Here is a 23724-nt window from a genome sequence, read left to right as displayed (position 1 = left end):
TAGATTCAGAGTAAAGCTCCCTCTACACTGTCCCCATCAAATACTCCCAGGACAGGTACAGCACGGGGTTAGAAACAGAGTAAAGCTCCCTCTACACTGTCCCCATCAAACACTCCCAGGACAGGTACACACGGGGTTAGAAACAGAGTAAAGCTCCCTCTACACTGTCCCCATCAAACACTCCCAGGACAGGTACAGCACGTGGTTAGATACAGAGTAAAGCTCCCTCTACACTGTCCCCATCAAACACTCCCAGGACAGGTACAGCACGGGGTTAGCTACAGAGTAAAGCTCCCTCTACACTGTCCCCATCAAACACTCCCAGGACAGGTACAGCATGGGGTTAGATATAGAGTAAAGCTCCCTCTACTCTGTCCCCATTAAACACTCCCAGGTCAGTTACAGCATGGGGTTAGATATAGAGTAAAGCTCCCTCCACACAGTCCCCCATCAAACACTCCCAGGACAGGTACAGCATGGGGTTAGATACAGAGTAAAGCTCCCTCTACACTGTCCCCCATCAAACACTCCCAGGACAGGTACAGCACAAGGTTAGATACAGAGTAAAGCTCCCTCTACACTGTCCCCATTAAACACTCCCAGGACAGGTACAGCACGGTGTTAGATACAGAGTAAAGCTCCCTCTACACTGTCCCCATCAAACACTCCCAGGACAGGTACAGCACGGGGTTAGATACAGAGTAATGCTCCCTTTACACTGTCCCCATCAAACACTCCCAGGACAGGTACAGCACGAGATTAGATCGAGTAAAGCTCCCTCTGCACTGTACCCATTAAACACTTCCAGGGCAGTAACAGCATAGGGTTAGATACAGAGTAAAGCTCCCTCTACACTGTCTCCATCAAACACTCCCAGGACAGGTACAGCACGGGGTTAGATACAGAGTAAAGCACCCTCTACACTGTCCCCCATCAAACACTCCCAGGTCAGGTACAGCATGGGGTTAGATATAGGGTAAAGCTCCCTCCACACAGTCCCCAATCAAACACTCCCAGGACAGGTACAGCATGGGGTTAGATACAGAGTAAAGCTCCCTCTACACTGTCCCCCATCAAACACTCCCAGGACAGGTACAGCACAAGGTTAGATACAGAGTAAAGCTCCCTCTACACTGCCCCATCAAACAATCCCAGGACAGGTACAGCACGGGGTTAGATACAGAGTAATGCTCCCTCTACACTGTCCCCATCAAACACTCCCAGGACAGGTACAGCACGAGATTAGATAGAGTAAAGCTCCCTCTGCACTGTACCCATTAAACACTTCCAGGGCAGTAACAGCATAGGGTTAGATACAGAGTAAAGCTCCCTCTACACTGTCACCATCAAACACTCCCAGGACAGGTACAGCACGGGGTTAGATACAGAGTAAAGCTCGCTCTACACTGTCCCCATCAAACACTCCCAGGACAGGTACAGCACAGGGTTAGATTCAGAGTAAAGCTCCCTCTACACTGTCCCCATCAAATACTCCCAGGACAGGTACAGCACGGGGTTAGAAACAGAGTAAAGCTCCCTCTACACTGTCCCCATCAAACACTCCCAGGACAGGTACACACGGGGTTAGAAACAGAGTAAGCTCCCTCTACACAGTCCCCCATCAAACACTCCCAGGACAGGTACAGCACGTGGTTAGATTCAGAGTAAAGCTCCCTCTACACTGTCCCCATCAAACACTCCCAGGACAGGTACACACGGGGTTAGAAACAGAGTAAGCTCCCTCTACACAGTCCCCCATCAAACACTCCCAGGACAGGTACAGCACGTGGTTAGATACAGAGTAAAGCACCCTCTACACTGTCCCCCATCAAACACTCCCAGGTCAGGTACAGCATGGGGTTAGATACAGAGTAAAGCTCCCTCTACACTGTCCCCCATCAAACACACCCAGGCCATGTACAGCACGGGGTTAGATACAGAGTAAAGCTCCCTCTACAGTGTCCCCATCAAACACTCCCAGGACAGGTACAGCACGGGGTTAGATACAGAGTAAAGCTCCCTCTACACTGTCCCCATCAAACACTCCCAGGACAGGTACAGCACGGGGTTAGATAGAGTAAAGCTCCCTCTGCACTGTACCCATTAAACACTTCCAGGGCAGTAACAGCATAGGGTTAGATTCAGAGTAAAGCTCCCTCTACACTGTCCCCATCAAACACTCCCAGGGCAGGTACAGCACGGGGTTAGATACAGAGTAAAGCTGCCTCTACACTGTCCCCATCAAACACTCCCAGGGCAGGTACAGCACGGGGTTAGATACAGAGTAAAGCTCCCTCTACACTGTCCCATCAAACACTCCCAGGACAGGTACAGCACGGGGTTAGATCCAGAGTAAAGCTCCCTCTGCACTGTCCCCATCAAACACTCCCAGGGCAGGTACAGCACGGGGTTAGATACAGAGTAAAGCTCCCTCTACACTGTCCCATCAAACACTCCCAGGACAGGTACAACACGGGGTTAGATACAGAGTAAAGCTCCCTCTACACTGTCCCCATCAAACACTCCCAGGTCAGGTACAGCATGGAGTTAGATACAGAGTAATGCTCCCTCTACACTGTCCCCCATCAAACACTCCCAGGACAGGTACAGCACAAGGTTAGATACAGAGTAAAGCTCCCTCTACACTGCCCCATCAAACAATCCCAGGACAGGTACAGCACGGGGTTAGATACAGAGTAATGCTCCCTCTACACTGTCCCCATCAAACACTCCCAGGACAGGTACAGCACGAGATTAGATAGAGTAAAGCTCCCTCTGCACTGTACCCATTAAACACTCCCAGGACAGGTACAGCACGGTGTTAGATACAGAGTAAAGCTCCCTCTACACTGTCCCCATCAAACACTCCCAGGACAGGTACAGCACGGGGTTAGATACAGAGTAATGCTCCCTTTACACTGTCCCCATCAAACACTCCCAGGACAGGTACAGCACGAGATTAGATAGAGTAAAGCTCCCTCTGCACTGTACCCATTAAACACTTCCAGGGCAGTAACAGCATAGGGTTAGATACAGAGTAAAGCTCCCTCTACACTGTCACCATCAAACACTCCCAGGACAGGTACAGCACGGGGTTAGATACAGAGTAAAGCACCCTCTACACTGTCCCCCATCAAACACTCCCAGGTCAGGTACAGCATGGGGTTAGATATAGGGTAAAGCTCCCTCCACACAGTCCCCAATCAAACACTCCCAGCACAGGTACAGCATGGGGTTAGATACAGAGTAAAGCTCCCTCTACACTGTCCCCCATCAAACACTCCCAGGACAGGTACAGCACAAGGTTAGATACAGAGTAAAGCTCCCTCTACACTGCCCCATCAAACAATCCCAGGACAGGTACAGCACGGGGTTAGATACAGAGTAATGCTCCCTCTACACTGTCCCCATCAAACACTCCCAGGACAGGTACAGCACGAGATTAGATAGAGTAAAGCTCCCTCTGCACTGTACCCATTAAACACTTCCAGGGCAGTAACAGCATAGGGTTAGATACAGAGTAAAGCTCCCTCTACACTGTCACCATCAAACACTCCCAGGACAGGTACAGCACGGGGTTAGATACAGAGTAAAGCTCGCTCTACACTGTCCCCATCAAACACTCCCAGGACAGGTACAGCACAGGGTTAGATTCAGAGTAAAGCTCCCTCTACACTGTCCCCATCAAATACTCCCATGACAGGTACAGCACGGGGTTAGAAACAGAGTAAAGCTCCCTCTACACTGTCCCCATCAAACACTCCCAGGACAGGTACACACGGGGTTAGAAACAGAGTAAGCTCCCTCTACACAGTCCCCCATCAAACACTCCCAGGACAGGTACAGCACGTGGTTAGATTCAGAGTAAAGCTCCCTCTACACTGTCCCCATCAAACACTCCCAGGACAGGTACACACGGGTTAGAAACAGAGTAAGCTCCCTCTACACAGTCCCCCATCAAACACTCCCAGGACAGGTACAGCACGTGGTTAGATACAGAGTAAAGCACCCTCTACACTGTACCCCATCAAACACTCCCAGGTCAGGTACAGCATGGGGTTAGATACAGAGTAAAGCTCCCTCTACACTGTCCCCCATCAAACACACCCAGGCCATGTACAGCACGGGGTTAGATACAGAGTAAAGCTCCCTCTACAGTGTCCCCATCAAACACTCCCAGGACAGGTACAGCACGGGGTTAGATACAGAGTAAAGCTCCCTCTACACTGTCCCCATCAAACACTCCCAGGACAGGTACAGCACGAGGTTAGATAGAGTAAAGCTCCCTCTGCACTGTACCCATTAAACACTTCCAGGGCAGTAACAGCATAGGGTTAGATTCAGAGTAAAGCTCCCTCTACACTGTCCCCATCAAACACTCCCAGGGCAGGTACAGCACGGGGTTAGATACAGAGTAAAGCTGCCTCTACACTGTCCCCATCAAACACTCCCAGGGCAGGTACAGCACGGGGTTAGATACAGAGTAAAGCTCCCTCTACACTGTCCCATCAAACACTCCCAGGACAGGTACAGCACGGGGTTAGCTCCAGAGTAAAGCTCCCTCTGCACTGTCCCCATCAAACACTCCCAGGGCAGGTACAGCACGGGGTTAGATACAGAGTAAAGCTCCCTCTACACTGTCCCATCAAACACTCCCAGGACAGGTACAACACGGGGTTAGATACAGAGTAAAGCTCCCTCTACACTGTCCCCATCAAACACTCCCAGGTCAGGTACAGCATGGAGTTAGATACATAGTAATGCTCCCTCTACACTGTCCCCCATCAAACACTCCCAGGACAGGTACAGCACAAGGTTAGATACAGAGTAAAGCTCCCTCTACACTGCCCCATCAAACAATCCCAGGACAGGTACAGCACGGGGTTAGATACAGAGTAATGCTCCCTCTACACTGTCCCCATCAAACACTCCCAGGACAGGTACAGCACGAGATTAGATAGAGTAAAGCTCCCTCTGCACTGTACCCATTAAACACTTCCAGGGCAGTAACAGCATAGGGTTAGATTCAGAGTAAAGCTCCCTCTACACTGTCACCATCAAACACTCCCAGGACAGGTACAGCACGGGGTTAGATACAGAGTAAAGCTCGCTCTACACTGTCCCCATCAAACACTCCCAGGACAGGTACAGCACAGGGTTAGATTCAGAGTAAAGCTCCCTCTACACTGTCCCCATCAAATACTCCCAGGACAGGTACAGCACGGGGTTAGAAACAGAGTAAAGCTCCCTCTACACTGTCCCCATCAAACACTCCCAGGACAGGTACACACGGGGTTAGAAACAGAGTAAAGCTCCCTCTACACTGTCCCCATCAAACACTCCCAGGACAGGTACAGCACGTGGTTAGATACAGAGTAAAGCTCCCTCTACACTGTCCCCATCAAACACTCCCAGGACAGGTACAGCACGGGGTTAGCTACAGAGTAAAGCTCCCTCTACACTGTCCCCATCAAACACTCCCAGGACAGGTACAGCATGGGGTTAGATATAGAGTAAAGCTCCCTCTACTCTGTCCCCATTAAACACTCCCAGGTCAGTTACAGCATGGGGTTAGATATAGAGTAAAGCTCCCTCCACACAGTCCCCCATCAAACACTCCCAGGACAGGTACAGCATGGGGTTAGATACAGAGTAAAGCTCCCTCTACACTGTCCCCCATCAAACACTCCCAGGACAGGTACAGCACAAGGTTAGATACAGAGTAAAGCTCCCTCTACACTGTCCCCATTAAACACTCCCAGGACAGGTACAGCACGGTGTTAGATACAGAGTAAAGCTCCCTCTACACTGTCCCCATCAAACACTCCCAGGACAGGTACAGCACGTGGTTAGATACAGAGTAATGCTCCCTTTACACTGTCCCCATCAAACACTCCCAGGACAGGTACAGCACGAGATTAGATCGAGTAAAGCTCCCTCTGCACTGTACCCATTAAACACTTCCAGGGCAGTAACAGCATAGGGTTAGATACAGAGTAAAGCTCCCTCTACACTGTCACCATCAAACACTCCCAGGACAGGTACAGCACGGGGTTAGATACAGAGTAAAGCACCCTCTACACTGTCCCCCATCAAACACTCCCAGGTCAGGTACAGCATGGGGTTAGATATAGGGTAAAGCTCCCTCCACACAGTCCCCAATCAAACACTCCCAGGACAGGTACAGCATGGGGTTAGATACAGAGTAAAGCTCCCTCTACACTGTCCCCCATCAAACACTCCCAGGACAGGTACAGCACAAGGTTAGATACAGAGTAAAGCTCCCTCTACACTGCCCCATCAAACAATCCCAGGACAGGTACAGCACGGGGTTAGATACAGAGTAATGCTCCCTCTACACTGTCCCCATCAAACACTCCCAGGACAGGTACAGCACGAGATTAGATAGAGTAAAGCTCCCTCTGCACTGTACCCATTAAACACTTCCAGGGCAGTAACAGCATAGGGTTAGATACAGAGTAAAGCTCCCTCTACACTGTCACCATCAAACACTCCCAGGACAGGTACAGCACGGGGTTAGATACAGAGTAAAGCTCGCTCTACACTGTCCCCATCAAACACTCCCAGGACAGGTACAGCACAGGGTTAGATTCAGAGTAAAGCTCCCTCTACACTGTCCCCATCAAATACTCCCAGGACAGGTACAGCACGGGGTTAGAAACAGAGTAAAGCTCCCTCTACACTGTCCCCATCAAACACTCCCAGGACAGGTACACACGGGGTTAGAAACAGAGTAAGCTCCCTCTACACAGTCCCCCATCAAACACTCCCAGGACAGGTACAGCACGTGGTTAGATTCAGAGTAAAGCTCCCTCTACACTGTCCCCATCAAACACTCCCAGGACAGGTACACACGGGGTTAGAAACAGAGTAAGCTCCCTCTACACAGTCCCCCATCAAACACTCCCAGGACAGGTACAGCACGTGGTTAGATACAGAGTAAAGCACCCTCTACACTGTCCCCCATCAAACACTCCCAGGTCAGGTACAGCATGGGGTTAGATACAGAGTAAAGCTCCCTCTACACTGTCCCCCATCAAACACACCCAGGCCATGTACAGCACGGGGTTAGATACAGAGTAAAGCTCCCTCTACAGTGTCCCCATCAAACACTCCCAGGACAGGTACAGCACGGGGTTAGATACAGAGTAAAGCTCCCTCTACACTGTCCCCATCAAACACTCCCAGGACAGGTACAGCACGGGGTTAGATAGAGTAAAGCTCCCTCTGCACTGTACCCATTAAACACTTCCAGGGCAGTAACAGCATAGGGTTAGATTCAGAGTAAAGCTCCCTCTACACTGTCCCCATCAAACACTCCCAGGGCAGGTACAGCACGGGGTTAGATACAGAGTAAAGCTGCCTCTACACTGTCCCCATCAAACACTCCCAGGGCAGGTACAGCACGGGGTTAGATACAGAGTAAAGCTCCCTCTACACTGTCCCATCAAACACTCCCAGGACAGGTACAGCACGGGGTTAGATCCAGAGTAAAGCTCCCTCTGCACTGTCCCCATCAAACACTCCCAGGGCAGGTACAGCACGGGGTTAGATACAGAGTAAAGCTCCCTCTACACTGTCCCATCAAACACTCCCAGGACAGGTACAACACGGGGTTAGATACAGAGTAAAGCTCCCTCTACACTGTCCCCATCAAACACTCCCAGGTCAGGTACAGCATGGGGTTAGATATAGAGTAAAGCTCCCTCCACACAGTCCCCAATCAAACACTCCCAGGACAGGTACAGCATGGAGTTAGATACAGAGTAAAGCTCCCTCTACACTGTCCCCCATCAAACACTCCCAGGACAGGTACAGCACAAGGTTAGATACAGAGTAAAGCTCCCTCTACACTGCCCCATCAAACACTCCCAGGACAGGTACAGCACAGGGTTAGATACAGAATAAAGCTCCCTCTACACTGTCCCCATCAAACACACCCAGGCCATGTACAGCACGGGGTTAGATACAGAGTAAAGCTCCCTCTACAGTGTCCCCATCAAACACTCCAAGGACAGGTACAGCATGGTGTTAGATACAGAGTAAAGCTCCCTCTACACTGTCCCCATCAAACACTCCCAGGACAGGTACAGCACGGGGTTAGATACAGAGCAATGCTCCCTCTACACTGTCCCCATCAAACACTCCCAGGACAGGTACAGCACGAGATTAGATAGAGTAAAGCTCCCTCTGCACTGTACCCATTAAACACTTCCAGGGCAGTAACAGCATAGGGTTAGATACAGAGTAAAGCTCCCTCTACACTGTCACCATCAAACACTCCCAGGACAGGTACAGCACAGGGTTAGATTCAGAGTAAAGCTCCCTCTACACTGTCCCCATCAAACACTCCCAGGGCAGGTACAGCACCGGGTTAGATACAGAGTAAAGCTCCCTCTACACTGTCCCCATCAAACACTCCCAGGGCAGGTACAGCACGGGGTTAGATACAGAGTAAAGCTCCCTCTACACTGTCCCCATCAAACACTCCCAGGATAGGGACAGCACGGGGTTAGATACAGAGTAACGCTCCCTCTACACTGTCCCCATCAAACACTCCCAGGGCAGGTACAGCACGGGGTTAGATACAGAGTAAAGCTCCCTCTACACTGTCCCATCAAACACTCCCAGGACAGGTACAGCACGGGGTTAGATACAGAGTAAAGCTCCCTCTACACTGTCCCCATCAAACACTCCCAGGATAGGGACAGCACGGGGTTAGATACAGAGTAAAGCTCCCTCTACACTGTCCCCATCAAACACTCCCAGGGCAGGTACAGCACGGGGTTAGATACAGAGTAAAGCTCCCTCTGCACTGTCCCTCAAACACTCCCAGGATAGGGACAGCATTTGGGATCAAGTTAAGCGTCTGGTTGGCAGATTCTGGGTGTGAAGGGGTATTTGAGAGATGTTTCGAGGTAACTCACTGGTGACTGTGCTCCCGGCACAGAGGGTGTCTCAATCTCCTCAATGCTTGTCTCTGTGAGGAAAGAACAGACATTCCGAGTTAGCAATGGAGTAAACATTTTGCAATGATGAGAGATTTAGGATGGAAGAGAGGGAGAGAGAGCGAGACGGAGACTGTGAGGCAGTGAGGCAGAAAAACAGAGAGAGAGAGGGGGAGAGAGAAAGAGAGAATGAGAGAGAGTGAGAAAGACAGTGGGCGAGAGAGAGGGACAGAGCGAGATAGAGAGAGTGCAAGATTGAGAGACAGAAACAGGGAGAGAGAGAGAGAGACAGCCACCGAGAAACAGCCAGACAGGCAGCCAGGGAGAGTGAGAGACAGCGACAGAGAGACAGAGGGAGTCACACAGCATGACGGGCAGAGAGAGAGCGAGAGCTGTGATGATATGCATAAAGCAAGTTTGAACATAATGTTTAGCGTGACCTCCGACCACTAGGTGGCAGTGTAAACCCATCACATAACCCTGTAGCTGGGGAGTTGGGAGTAAGTCGTGTTGGTGGATAGACATATTTTTCAGTAGTTCTACAATAGTTAATTCGTGTTAGTAGTTTATTATTTTCTTTATCCTAGTTATCTTATCACGCATGTGTTTCATAATAAATTATTTAAACTGTATGTTCTGCAGTTCATCATTCATTTTGGCCTGTCTACAGAACATGACAAGAACGAGAGCTAAAGAGAGAGAGAAAGAGACAGGGGGAAAGTGACAGAGAGAGAAAGGGACAGAGAGAAAGAGAGAGAGAGCGAGAGCGCGACAGCAAGCAAGGGAGAGCGTGACAGAGAGAGAGGGAGGGAGAGGGATGAGAGTGAGGGAGAGACAGGGAGAAAGGGAGACAGCAACTCAGTGAGACAGAGCGATAGACTGCAAGAGTGAGAGGAGAGAGAGACAGAGGTGGAGAGACTGAGAGTAATATGGAGATGCAGATGGAGAGACAGAGAGGGAGATACAGAGAGGGGGAGACAGAAAGACTGAGAGAGCGAGAGACAGGGATTTTGAGAGAGTTACTCAGAAACAGTGAGTATGAGACAGATAGAGAGAGGGAGTGAGAGACAGAGAGTGAGAGTGAGTGAAGGAGAGATGAGAGAGGGAGTGACAGAGAAATAGAGAGAGTGAGACAGAGATGTCATAATATACACCAGTATATCATGGTGCAGACACACACTGATGGACACACAATGGGACCAATCAACACACACAACACCGCAGCCAATCACCAGTGAGAGCACACGCACTATAAAGACAGGGGACATCAGAGTTCCCGCTCATTCCAGTTGCAGCTAGCTAGGAGGACAGAGCTCACAGTCTGCAGCACAGACATTCATCATGTGCTGACTGCATCGACTGGTTCGGACAAGGCAAAGGTCTTTAGTTAAAGCTAGTATCATGTTAACCCACAGTCAGAGTATGTTACAACAGTAAATGATTCAATAAAATAATGTTGCACTATTTCAAGTGTTGGTGACCTGTATGTGTTCCCCGGATCCAGAACACCCAACACAACATGATGGCAGGAGTTGAGGGATATTAGCACTTCTTAGACCTACCTGCAAGTGATCTGCCTTCCGCCAGCATTCCATCATCCTGCAACATGGACAACATCAGCCCGCCGCCGCCGCTCCGCATCGCCGGCAACCTAGGGGCCAACTGGAAGATTTTCAAACAGCGCTTCCAGCTCTTCCTCGAAGCCACGGACAGGGAGGACGCCTCGGATACCAGGAAGATTGCTCTCCTCCTCCCACCTTTGCGGATGATGAAGATAAAACAAAGTTCAAGACGGTCTTCCTCAAGTTTGACACTCTCTGCAGCGTAGAGGTGAATGAAAGTTTTGAGCGCTACATGTTCCGACAGCGTTTGCAGGGTAAGGATGGACCTTTCCAATCCTTTCTCACGCACCTCCGCATCCTTGCGCAGTCTTGCAGTTACGGGCCCGCCTCCGACTCCATGATACGCGACCAGATCGTTTTCGGCATTCAGTTGGACCCCCTACGACAGCAGCTCCTCAAAGTAAAGCAGCTCACCCTCACGACCGCCATTGAGACCTGTGTCTTACACGAAAACGTCACGAGTCGGTATTCCCACATCCAAGCGGCTGAAACGGCGCGGCAAGGTCCCCACGAGGCGGAACGGGTCCAAGTGATTGAGCAACTCCAGGGCCTCAGCCTGGATGAGGGCGGCCATTTCGTGCGCTTGTGCGCACCAAACGAGGGGACGGCGACGTCGAAGAACGTAATGCGCAGGCGCGCACCACGCACGACCGCATCACGCATGCGCGGTGGTGCAGCGAACGTGCTGACGCTACGATGTGCGGCAACTGTAGCTCCGCCCATTTAAAACGGCAATGCCCTGCCAAATCTCGACAATGCCTAAGATGTGGCAGACTTAGCCACTATGCTACCTTCTGCCGAGCAGTTCAGCCTGCCAATTCCTATCGCTTCAGCCAGCCTCGCAGGAATGTCCGGGCAATTCAACCCACGGTCACCGAGTCCGATACGGACCTCCCACACAGCAGTGACACCGAGGACCCGAAGGCGCCTTTTCGAGTCGGTGTTGTGACAAAAAACAGGCTGTCCCCGAAGCAAAGACTCCAGCCACTGTCGGTATATAGCATCGATCCAGACAATGAGTGGTGTGCCACCCTTACGGTCAACCGGTCCCAAATACGATTCCTCCTGGACACTGGTGCCTCCGCCAATCTCATTGCGCGGTCTGACCTCCAAAGCCTTTGTGTCAAACCAGCCATCCTTCCATCAGCCTGCCAGCTATTGGATTACAATGGCAATGCCATTCCTGCTAGCAGCTCGTGCCAACTTGAAGTGACGCACAAGTCACGCAAAGCCATCCTTCCTTTCGAGATCGTGGGCTCCTCAAAAGACTCCCTGCTTGTCGCGCAGGCATGCAAGCTGTTGAACCTAGTTCAGAAAGTTCACTCTCTCTCTCCTGATGACACGTCTGCCTTTCAGGACACTGACTTCAGGGCGCAACTCGACGCCCACCATCGACCAGCACCACGACGTCTTCGAAGGCATGGGCACGCTCCCATATACGTACAAGATCTTACTGAAACAGAATGCCACGCCTGTGGTGCACGCACCTCGCAGGGTCCCAGCACCCCTTAAGGACCGCCTCAAGCAGCAGCTGCAGGACCTCCAGGACCAAGGAGTGATCTCCAGAGTCACGGAACCAACCGATTGGGTCAGTTCCATGGTATGTGTGAAAAAGCCTTCCGGCGAATTGAGAATTTGCATTGATCCCAAGGACCTAATTCGCAATATCATGAGGGAGCATTATCCAATTCCCAAGTGCGAAGATATCACATGCGAGATGGCTTGGGCCAAGCTCTTCACCAAACTCGACACCTCAAAAGGATTCTGGCAAATCCAGCTCGACGAATCCAGCAGAAAACTGTGCACATTCAATACCCCCTTTGGCATATATTGTTACAACAGGATGCCGTTTGGGATCATATCTGCTTCAGAAGTGTTCCACAGGATCATGGAACAAATGATGGAAGGCATTGAAGGTGTTCGCGTCTACGTCGACGACATAATCATTTGGTCCACCATCGCACAGGAGCATGTCAGTCGCCTCCAGTGCGTATTCAAACGCATACGTGAGCAGGGCCTCCGCCTCAACAGGGCCAAATGCTCTTTTGGTCAGACGGAACTCAAGTTCCTCGGGGACCACATCTCCCAATTGGGTGTGCAGCCGGAGGCGGACAAGATGGCTGCTATCACAGCCATGAAAACGCCAGAGGACAAGAAGGCGGTCCTCCGATTTCTGGGCATGGTCAGTTTTTTAGGGAAGTTTATCCCTAACCTCGCCTCTGATACCACGGCTCTCAGGTACCTGGTCAGGAAGACGACAGACTTCTAATGGCTCCCTGCCCACGAGCGCGAATGGAGAGAACTCAAAACCAAACTCACCACGGCCCCGGTCTTAGCTTTCTTTGATCCAGCAAAAGAGACCAAAATTGTGACCGATGCCAGCCAATCTCGCATTGGGGCAGTGCTCCTTCAACGTGATGAGGCTTCAGCATGGGCCCCGTTGCATATGCATCACGCGTCACGACTCCCACGGTACAGCGCTACGCGCAGATAGAAAAGAAGTGTCTGGGCCTTCTGACCGGTGTGGTTAAGTTTCACGATTATGTGTACGGCCTTCCTCGATTCACCGTCGAGACCGACCATCGCCCGCTGGTCAATATAATACAGAAAGACTTGAACGATATGACGCCTCGCCTCCAGCGTATTCTGCTCAAGCTCCGGCGATATGACTTCCAGCTGGTGTACACCCCAGGCAAAGACCTCATCATTGCCGACGCTCTTTCCAGGGCAGTTAACACTCCGTGTGACTCAGCGGGATTCGTCTGCCAGGTTGACGCCCATGTGGCATTCGCGGCCTCCAATCTACGTGCCACGGATGGACGCCTCATCCAAATTCGCCGCAAGACAGCGGCTGACCCATTGTTACAGCGTGTCATGCGCCACCTAACAGACGGGTGGCTCAAGGGCCAATGCCCTCAGTTCTATAATGTCAGAGATGATCTGGCGGTAGTAGACAGGGTTCTTCTGAAACTGGACCGCATTGTCATCCCGCATAGCATGCGCCAGCTCGTCCTGGAACAGCTGCACAAAGGCCCCCTTGGCGTGGAAAAGTGCCGCCGACGGGCTGAGAGGCAGTGTACTGGCCCGGCATTAATGAGGACATAGCCAACACAGTGCTCAACTGCCCCACTTGTCAGCGCTTCCAGCCGGCCCAACCACGTGAGACCCTGCAGCCCCATGAGTTGATCACGTCCCCTTGGACCAAGGTGGGTATCGACCTGTTCCACACGCTGGGCAGGGACTATGTCCTGATCGTGGACTACTTTTCAAATTACCCGGAGGTGATACGGTTGCACGACATCACATCGTCTGCAGTAATCCGTGCCTGCCAGGACACCTTTGCTCGACACGGCATCCCGCTCACGGTGATGTCGGACAATCGCCCCTGCTTCGCCAGCCAAGAATGGTCCAACTTTGCCAGGCGGTACAATTTTGCCCATGTGACATCCAGTCCCCTGCACCCCCAATCTAACGGCAAAGCAGAGAAGGGCGTCCACATAGTCAAACGGCTCCTCTGCAAGGCTGCTGATGCTGGGTCCGATTTCTACCTCGCCCTGCTGGCCTATCGCTCTGCCCCACTGTCCACTGGCCTGTCTCCAGCCCAGCTGCTCATGGGTCGCACCCTGAGGACGACGGTGCCGTCCATTCATGTCCCAGACCTCGACCACGTTCCGGTCCTTCGACGGATGCAACTGTCTCGTACACAGCACAAGGCGGCTCATGACTCCCGTGCAGCTGATCTCCCTGCTCTGGCTCCAGATGACAATGTCCGCGTCCACCTTCCAGATGGTGGCAGGTCCGCAACCGCTGTGGTCCTTCGGCAGGTGGCCCCCCGCTCATTCCTGGTTCGTCTAACGGATGGCTCCATTCTACACCGTAATCGACGTGCCCTTTGTCTCGTTCCGCGCTCGCTACATGATCCTCCACTGTTGCCTCGCCCTCCTGCTGACCCTGCCATGGACTATGCAGAGATCCTGGTCACTCTGCATCCTCCTCACTCGGACGCAGTCCAGCCCGCTCCTCAGCCGGCGGCTCCTGACCCACCCTTGAGGCGGTCAACCAGAATTCGTCGCCCACCTCAGAGACTTGATTTGTGAACTTTGTGGACTTATGGACTTTCTGATTTGTTCTGTTCTTCCGTTTGATCGCTTACATGGTTTGTATATAGCGTTGATCTCGTTATTCTGCACCAGGCACCTTCCCATGTAAATAGCTTAGTTCTCATGGCCATAGTCCTATAAATATTTTGCACACACGTAGTCAGGGACATTCTCACCATACACGATTTATTGCTATACAGGTGCATTCTTTTATAAAAGGGGGGATGTCATATTATACACCAGTATATCATGGTGCAGCCACACACTGATGGACACAGTGGGACCAATCAACACACACAACACCGCAGCCATTCACCATTTAGAGCACACGCACTATAAAGACAGGGGGCATCAGAGTTCCCGCTCATTCGAGCTGCAGCGAGCTAGGAGGACAGAGCTCACAGCCTGCAGCACAGACATTCACCATGTGCTAAGTGCATCGACTGGTTAGGACAAGGCAAAGGTCTTTAGTTAAAGCGAGTATCGTGTTAACCCACAGTCAGAGTATGTTACAACAGTTAATGGTTCAATAAAATAGTGTTGCACTATTTCAAATGTTGGTGACCTGTATGTGTTCCACGGATCCAGAGCACCCAACACAACAAGAGAGATGCAGAGAAAGAGAGGTTTAGATTTTGAGGGGCAGTGACAGCTCTCTCTTGAGGGATGTGAGACTGTATCAGTGAATCAATGAATGGGCATGGGAGCATGGCCCAATCCTTGCCCTGGTACCCTTACCCGCCTCCTGGCTCTCTTTGCCAGGCAGTTGCCAATCAGCGTGAAGATTACAATCAGGAAGAGCAAAGAGGCTGATGTTCCGATCATCAGGATTAAATTGTCCTTCCCGAAGATACTGATAACCGGCTCTGCACAGAACAGGGAAACATCAATCAATTTAATTCCCAAAATCCGAGACGCACTCGCATCTAACACCGTGCTGTACCTGTCCTGGGAGGGTTTGATGCGGGCAGTGTAGAGGGAGCTTTACTCTGTATCTAACCCCGTGCTGTACCTGTCCTGGGAGGGTTTGATGGGGACACTGTAAAGGGAGCTTTCCTCTGTATCTAACCCCGTGCTGTACCAGTCCTGGGAGTGTTTGATGGGGAGAGTGTAGAGGGAGCTTCACTCTGTATCAAACCCCGTGCTGTACCTGTCCTGGGAGTGTTTGATGGGGACAGTGCAGAGGGAGATTTACTCTGTATCTAACCCCGTGCTGTACCTGTCCTGGGAGTGTTTGATGGGGACAGTGTAGAGGGAGCTTTACTCTGTATCTAACCCCGTGCTGTACCTGCCCTGAGAGTGTTTGATGGGGACAGTGTAGAGGGAGCTTTACTCTGTATCTAACCCCGTGCTGTACCTGCCCTGAGAGTGTTTGATGGGGACAATGTAGAGGGAGCTTTACTCTGTATCTAACCCCATGCTGTACCTGTCATGGGAGTGTATGATGGGGACAGTGTAGAGGGAGCTTTCCTCTGTATCTAACCCCGTGCTGTACCTGTCCTGGGACTGTTTAATGGCGACAGTGTAGAGGGAGCTTTACTCTGTATCTAACCCCGTGCTGTACCTGTCCTTGGAGTGTTTGATGGGGACAGTGTAAAGGGAGCTTTACTCTGTATCTAACCCCGTGCTGTACCTGTCCTGGGAGTGTTTGATGGGGACAGTGTAGAGGGAGCTTTACTCTGTATCTAGCCCCGTGCTGTACCTGTCCTGGAAGTGTTTGATGGGGACAGTGTAGAGGGAGCTTTACTCTGTATCTAACCCCGTGCTGCACATGTCCTGGGTGTGTTTGATGGGGACAGTGTAGAGTTAGCTTTACTCTGTATCTAACCCTGCGCTGCACCTGTCCTCGGAGTGTTTGATGGGGACAGTGTAGAGGGAGCTTTACTCTGTATCTAACCCCGTGCTGTACCTGTCCTGGGAGTGTTTGATGGGGACAGTGTAGAGGGAGCTTTACTCTGTATCTAACCCCGTGCTGTAGCTGTCCTGAGAGTGTTTGATGGGGACAGTGCAGAGGGAGCTTTACTCTATATCTAACCCCACGCTGTACCTGTCTTGGGAGTGTTTGATGGGGACAGTGTAGAGGGAGCTTAACTCTGTATCTAACCCCGTGCTGTACCTGTCCTGGGAGTGTTTGATGGGGACAGTGTAGAGGGAGCTTTACTCTGTATCTAACCCCGTGCTGTACCTGTCCTGGGAGTGTTTGATGGGGACAGTGTAGAGGGAGCTTTACTCTGTATCTAACCCCGTGCTGTACCTGCCCTGAGAGTGTTTGATGGGGACAGTGTAGAGGGAGCTTTACTCTGTATCTAACCCCGTGCTGTACCTGCCCTGAGAGTGTTTGATGGGGACAATGTAGAGGGAGCTTTACTCTGTATCTAACCCCATGCTGTACCTGTCATGGGAGTGTATGATGGGGACAGTGTAGAGGGAGCTTTCCTCTGTATCTAACCCCGTGCTGTACCTGTCCTGGGACTGTTTAATGGCGACAGTGTAGAGGGAGCTTTACTCTGTATCTAACCCCGTGCTGTACCTGTCCTTGGAGTGTTTGATGGGGACAGTGTAAAGGGAGCTTTACTCTGTATCTAACCTCGTGCTGTACCTGTCCTGGGAGTGTTTGATGGGGACAGTGTAGAGGGAGCTTTACTCTGTATCTAACCCCGTTCTGTACCTGTCCTGGGAGTGTTTGATGGGAACTGTGTAGAGGGAGCTTTCCTCTGTATCTAACCCCGTGCTGTACCAGTCCTGGGAGTGTTTGATGGGGATAGTGCAGAGGGAGCTTTACTCAGTATCTATCCCCGTGCTGTACCCGTCCTGGGAGTGTTTGATGGGGACAGTGTAGAGGGAGCTTCCCTCTGTATCTAACCCCGTGCTGTACCTATCCTGGGAGTGTTTGATGGCGACAGTGTAGAGGGAGCTTTACTCTGTATCTAACCCCGTGCTGTAACTGTCCTGGGAGTGTTTGACGGGGACAGCGTAGAGTGAGCTTTACTCTGTATCTAACCCCGTGCTGTGCCTGTCCTCGGAGTGTTTGATGGGGACAGTGTAGAGGGAACTTTACTCTGTAACTAACCCCGTGATGTGCCTGTCCTGGGAATGTTTGATGGGGACAGTGCAGAGGGAGCTTTACTCTGTATCTAACCCCTAGCTGTACCTGTCCTGGGAGTGTTTGATGGGGACAGTGTAGAGGGAGCCTTACTCCTGTATCTAACACTGTGCTGTACCTGTCCTGGGAGTGTTTGATGGGGACAGTGTAGAGGGAGCTCTACTCTGTATCTAACCCCGTGCTGTACCTGCCCTGAGAGTGTTTGATGGGGACAGTGTAGAGGGAGCTTTACTCTGTATCTAACCCCGTGCTGTACCTGTCCTGGGAATGTTTGATGGGGACAGTGTAGAGGGAGCTTTACTCTGTATCTAGCCCCGTGCAGTACCTGTCCTGGGAGTGTTTGATGGGGACAGTGTAGAGGGAGCTTTACTCTGTGTCTAACCCCATGCTGTACCTGTCCTGGGAGTGTTTAATGGGGACAGTATAGGGGAGCTTTCCTCTGTATCTAACCCCGTGCTGTACCTGTCCTGGGAGTGTTTGATGGCGACAGGGTAGAGGGAGCTTTACTCTGTATCTAACCCCGTGCTGTACCTGTCCTGGGCGTGTTTGATGGGGACAGTGAAAACGGAGCTTTACTCTGTATCTAACCCCGTGCTGTACCTGTCCTGGGAGTGTTTGATGGGGACAGTGTAGAGGGAGCTTTACTCTGTATCTAACCCCGTGCTGCACCTGTCCTGGGAGTGTTTGATGGGGACAGTGTAGAGGGAGCTTCACTCTGTATCTAACCCCGTGCTGTACCTGTCCTGGTAGTGTTTGATGGGGACAGTGTAGAGGGAGCTTTACTCTGTATCTAACCCCGTGCTGTACCTGTCCTGGGAGTGTTTGATGGCGACAGTGTAGAGGGAGCTTTACTCTGTATCTAACCCCGTGCTGTACCTGTCCTGGGAGTGTTTGATGGGGACAGTGAAAACGGAGCTTTACTCTGTATCTAACCCCGTGCTGTACCTGTCCTGGGAGTGTTTGATGGGGACAGTGTAGAGGGAGATTTATCTGTATCTAACCCCGTGCTGTACCTGTCCTGGGAGTGTTTGATGGGGACAGTGTGGAGGGAGATTTACTCTACATATAACCCCGTGCTGTACCTGTCCTGGGAGTGTTTGATGGGGACAGTGTAGAGGGAGCTTTACTCTGTATCTAACCCCGTGCTGTACCTGCTCTGGGTGTGTTTGATGGGGACAGTGTAGAGGGAGCTTTACTCTGTATCTTCCCCTGCGCTGCACCTGTCCTGGGAGTGTTTGATGGTGACAGTGTAGAGGGAGCTTTACTCTGTATCTAACCCCGTGCTGTACCTGTCCTGGGAGTGTTTGATGGGGACAGTATAGAGGGAGCTTTCCTCTGTATCTAACCCCGTGCTGTACCTGTCCTGGGACTGTTTAATGGCGACAATGTAGAGGGAGCTTTACTCTGTATCTAAGCCCGTGCTGTACCTGTCCTTGGAGTGTTTGATGGGGACAGTGTAAAGGGAGCTTTACTCTGTATCTAATCCCGTGCTGTACCTGTCCTGGGAGTGTTTGATGGGGACAGGGTAGAGGGAGCTTTACTCTGTATCTAGCCCCGTGCTGTACCTGTCCTGGGAGTGTTTGATGGGGACAGTGTAGAGGGAGCTTTACTCTGTATCTCACCCCGTGCTGTACCTGTCCTGGGAGTGTTTTATGGGGACAGTGTAGAGGGAGCTTTACTCTGTATCTAACCCCGTGCTGCACATGTCCTGGGTGTGTTTGATGGGGACAGTGTAGAGTTAGCTTTACTCTGTATCTCACCCTGTGCTGCACCTGTCCTCGGAGTGTTTGATGGGGACAGTGTAGAGGGAGCTTTACTCTGTATCTAACCCCGTGCTGTACCTGTCCTGAGAGTGTTTGATGGGGACAGTGCAGAGGGAGCTTTACTCTATATCTAACCCCGTGCTGTACCTGTCCTGGGAGTGTTTGATGGGGACAGTGTAGAGGGAGCTTTACTCTGTATCTAACCCTGTGCTGTACCTGTCTTGGGAGTGTTTGATGGGGACTGTGTAGAGGGAGCTTTACTCTGTATCTAACCCCGTGCTGTACCTGCCCTGAGAGTGTTTGATGGGGACAATGTAGAGGGAGCTTTACTCTGTATCTAACCCCATGCTGTACCTGTCATGGCAGTGTATGATGGGGACAGTGTAGAGGGAGCTTTACTCTGTATCTAACCCCGTGCTGTACCTGTCCTGGGACTGTTTAATGGCGACAGTGTAGAGGGAGCTTTACTCTGTATCTAACCCCGTGCTGTACCTGTCCTGGGAGTGTTTGATGGGGACAGTGTAGAGGGAGCTTTACTCTGTATCTAACCCTGCGCTGTACCTGTCCTGGGAGTGTTTGATGGGGACAGTGTAGAGGGAGCTTTACTCTGTATCTAGCCCCGTGCTGTACCTGTCCTGGGAGTGTTTGATGGGGACAGTGTAGAGGGAGCTTTACTCTGTATCTCACCCCGTGCTGTACCTGTCCTGGGAGTGTTTTATGGGGACAGTGTAGAGGGAGCTTTACTCTGTATCTAACCCCGTGCTGCACATGTCCTGGGTGTGTTTGATGGGGACAGTGTAGAGTTTGCTTTACTCTGTATCTAACCCTGCGCTGCACCTGTTCTCGGAGTGTTTGATGGGGACAGTGTAGAGGGAGCTTTACTCTGTATCTAACCCCGTGCTGTACCTGTCCTGAGAGTGTTTGATGGGGACAGTGCAGAGTGAGCTTTACTCTATATCTAACCCCACGCTGTACCTGTCTTGGGAGTGTTTGATGGGGACTGTGTAGAGGGAGCTTTCCTCTGTATCTAACCCCGTGCTGTACCAGTCCTGGGAGTGTTTGATGGGGATAGTGCAGAGGGAGCTTTACTCAGTGTCTATCCCCGTGCTGTACCCGTCCTGGGAGTGTTTGATGGGGACAGTGTAGAGGGAGCTTTCCTCTGTATCTAACCCCGTGCTGTACCTATCCTGGGAGTGTTTGATGGCGACAGTGTAGAGGGAGCTTTACTCTGTATCTAACCCCGTGCTGTAACTGTCCTGGGAATGTTTGATGGGGACAGTGGAGAGGGAGCTTTACTCTGTATCTAAACCTGTGCTGTAACTGTCATGGGAGTGTATGATGGGGACAGTGTAGAGGGAGCTTTCCTCTGTATCTAACCCCGTGCTGTACCTGTCCTGGGACTGTTTAATGGCGACAGTGTAGAGGGAGCTTTACTCTGTATCTAACCCCGTGCTGTACCTGTCCTTGGAGTGTTTGATGGGGACAGTGTAAAGGGAGCTTTACTCTGTATCTAACCCCGTGCTGTACCTGTCCTGGGAGTGTTTGATGGGGACAGTGTAGAGGGAGCTTTACTCTGTATCTAACCCCGTGCTGTACCTGTCCTGAGAGTGTTTGATGGGGACAGTGCAGAGGGAGCTTTACTCTATATCTAACCCCACGCTGTACCTGTCTTGGGAGTGTTTGATGGGGACAGTGTAGAGGGAGCTTTACTCTGTATCTAACCCCGTTCTGTACCTGTCCTGGGAGTGTTTGATGGGGACTGTGTAGAGGGAGCTTTCCTCTGTATCTCACCCAGTGCTGTACCAGTCCTGGGAGTGTTTGATGGGGATAGTGCAGAGGGAGCTTTACTCAGTATCTATCCCCGTGCTGTACCCGTCCTGGGAGTGTTTGATGGGGACAGTGTAGAGGGAGCTTTCCTCTGTATCTAACCCCGTGCTGTACCTATCCTGGGAGTGTTTGATGGCGACAGTGTAGAGGGAGCTTTACTCTGTATCTAACCCCGTGCTGTAACTGTCCTGGGAGTGTTTGACGGGGACAGCGTACAGTGAGCTTTACTCTGTATCTAACCCCGTGCTGTGCCTGTCCTCGGAGTGTTTGATGGGGACAGTGTAGAGGGAACTTTACTCTGTAACTAACCCCGTGATGTGCCTGTCCTGGGAATGTTTGATGGGGACAGTGTAGAGGGAGCTTTACTCTGTATCTAACCCCGTGCTGTACCTGTCCTGGGAGTGTTTGATGGGGACAGTGTAGAGGGAGCTATACTCTGTATCTAACCCCGTGCTGTACCTGTCCTGGGAGTGTTTGATGGGGACAGTGCAGAGGGAGCTTTACTCTGTATCTAACCCCGTGCTGTACCTGTCCTGGGAGTGTTTGATGGGGACAGTGTAGAGGGAGCCTTACTCCTGTATCTAACACTGTGCTGTACCTGTCCTGGGAGTGTTTGATGGGGACAGTGTAGAGGGAGCTCTACTCTGTATCTAACCCCGTGCTGTACCTGCCCTGAGAGTGTTTGATGGGGACAGTGTAGAGGGAGCTTTACTCTGTATCTAACCCCGTGCTGTACCTGTCCTGGGAATGTTTGATGGGGACAGGGTAGAGGGAGCTTTACTCTGTATCTAACCCCGTGCTGTACCTGTCCTGGGCGTGTTTGATGGGGACAGTGAAAACGGAGCTTTACTCTGTATCTAACCCCGTGCTGTACCTGTCCTGGGAGTGTTTGATGGGGACAGTGTAGAGGGAGCTTTACTCTGTATCTAACCCCGTGCTGCACCTGTCCTGGGAGTGTTTGATGGGGACAGTGTAGAGGGAGCTTCACTCTGTATCTAACCCCGTGCTGTACCTGTCCTGGTAGTGTTTGATGGGGACAGTGTAGAGGGAGCTTTACTCTGTATCTAACCCCGTGCTGTACCTGTCCTGGGAGTGTTTGATGGCGACAGTGTAGAGGGAGCTTTACTCTGTATCTAACCCCGTGCTGTACCTGTCCTGGGAGTGTTTGATGGGGACAGTGAAAACGGAGCTTTACTCTGTATCTAACCCCGTGCTGTACCTGTCCTGGGAGTGTTTGATGGGGACAGTGTAGAGGGAGCTTTACTCTGTATCTAACCCTGCGCTGTACCTGTCCTGGGAGTGTTTGATGGGGACAGTGTAGAGGGAGCTTTACTCTGTATCTAGCCCCGTGCTGTACCTGTCCTGGGAGTGTTTGATGGGGACAGTGTAGAGGGAGCTTTACTCTGTATCTCACCCCGTGCTGTACCTGTCCTGGGAGTGTTTTATGGGGACAGTGTAGAGGGAGCTTTACTCTGTATCTAACCCCGTGCTGCACATGTCCTGGGTGTGTTTGATGGGGACAGTGTAGAGTTTGCTTTACTCTGTATCTAACCCTGCGCTGCACCTGTTCTCGGAGTGTTTGATGGGGACAGTGTAGAGGGAGCTTTACTCTGTATCTAACCCCGTGCTGTACCTGTCCTGAGAGTGTTTGATGGGGACAGTGCAGAGGGAGCTTTACTCTATATCTAACCCCACGCTGTACCTGTCTTGGGAGTGTTTGATGGGGACTGTGTAGAGGGAGCTTTCCTCTGTATCTAACCCCGTGCTGTACCAGTCCTGGGAGTGTTTGATGGGGATAGTGCAGAGGGAGCTTTACTCAGTGTCTATCCCCGTGCTGTACCCGTCCTGGGAGTGTTTGATGGGGACAGTGTAGAGGGAGCTTTCCTCTGTATCTAACCCCGTGCTGTACCTATCCTGGGAGTGTTTGATGGCGACAGTGTAGAGGGAGCTTTACTCTGTATCTAACCCCGTGCTGTAACTGTCCTGGGAATGTTTGATGGGGACAGTGGAGAGGGAGCTTTACTCTGTATCTAACCCTGTGCTGTAACTGTCATGGGAGTGTATGATGGGGACAGTGTAGAGGGAGCTTTCCTCTGTATCTAACCCCGTGCTGTACCTGTCCTGGGACTGTTTAATGGCGACAGTGTAGAGGGAGCTTTACTCAGTGTCTATCCCCGTGCTGTACCCGTCCTGGGAGTGTTTGATGGGGACAGTGTAGAGGGAGCTTTCCTCTGTATCTAACCCCGTGCTGTACCTATCCTGGGAGTGTTTGATGGCGACAGTGTAGAGGGAGCTTTACTCTGTATCTAACCCCGTGCTGTAACTGTCCTGGGAATGTTT

At 51.6% G+C, this 23724-nt stretch overlaps 1 protein-coding gene across 2 annotated transcripts in view; it reads right to left on the bottom strand.

Annotated features, from left to right (window-relative positions):
- The window catches only part of LOC140392903 (lymphocyte activation gene 3 protein-like), a 215671-nt gene that overhangs the window by 65781 nt on the left and 126166 nt on the right, over positions 1–23724 (bottom strand). For both annotated transcript variants that reach the window (XM_072478673.1, XM_072478674.1), the window contains exons 7-8: positions 15430–15557; positions 8949–9001 (exon numbers count right to left, since the gene is read on the bottom strand). In XM_072478673.1, the coding sequence (XP_072334774.1) occupies positions 8949–9001; positions 15430–15557 (181 nt within the window). The remainder of the gene's footprint in view (positions 1–8948; positions 9002–15429; positions 15558–23724) is intronic.

Source organism: Scyliorhinus torazame, chromosome 16 (assembly GCF_047496885.1).
Source record: "Scyliorhinus torazame isolate Kashiwa2021f chromosome 16, sScyTor2.1, whole genome shotgun sequence".
In the NCBI taxonomy this organism is placed as follows: Eukaryota; Metazoa; Chordata; class Chondrichthyes; order Carcharhiniformes; family Scyliorhinidae; genus Scyliorhinus; species Scyliorhinus torazame.
Note: the sequence above shows the minus strand (reverse complement) of the source record. Positions and strands in the feature narration are given on the sequence as shown.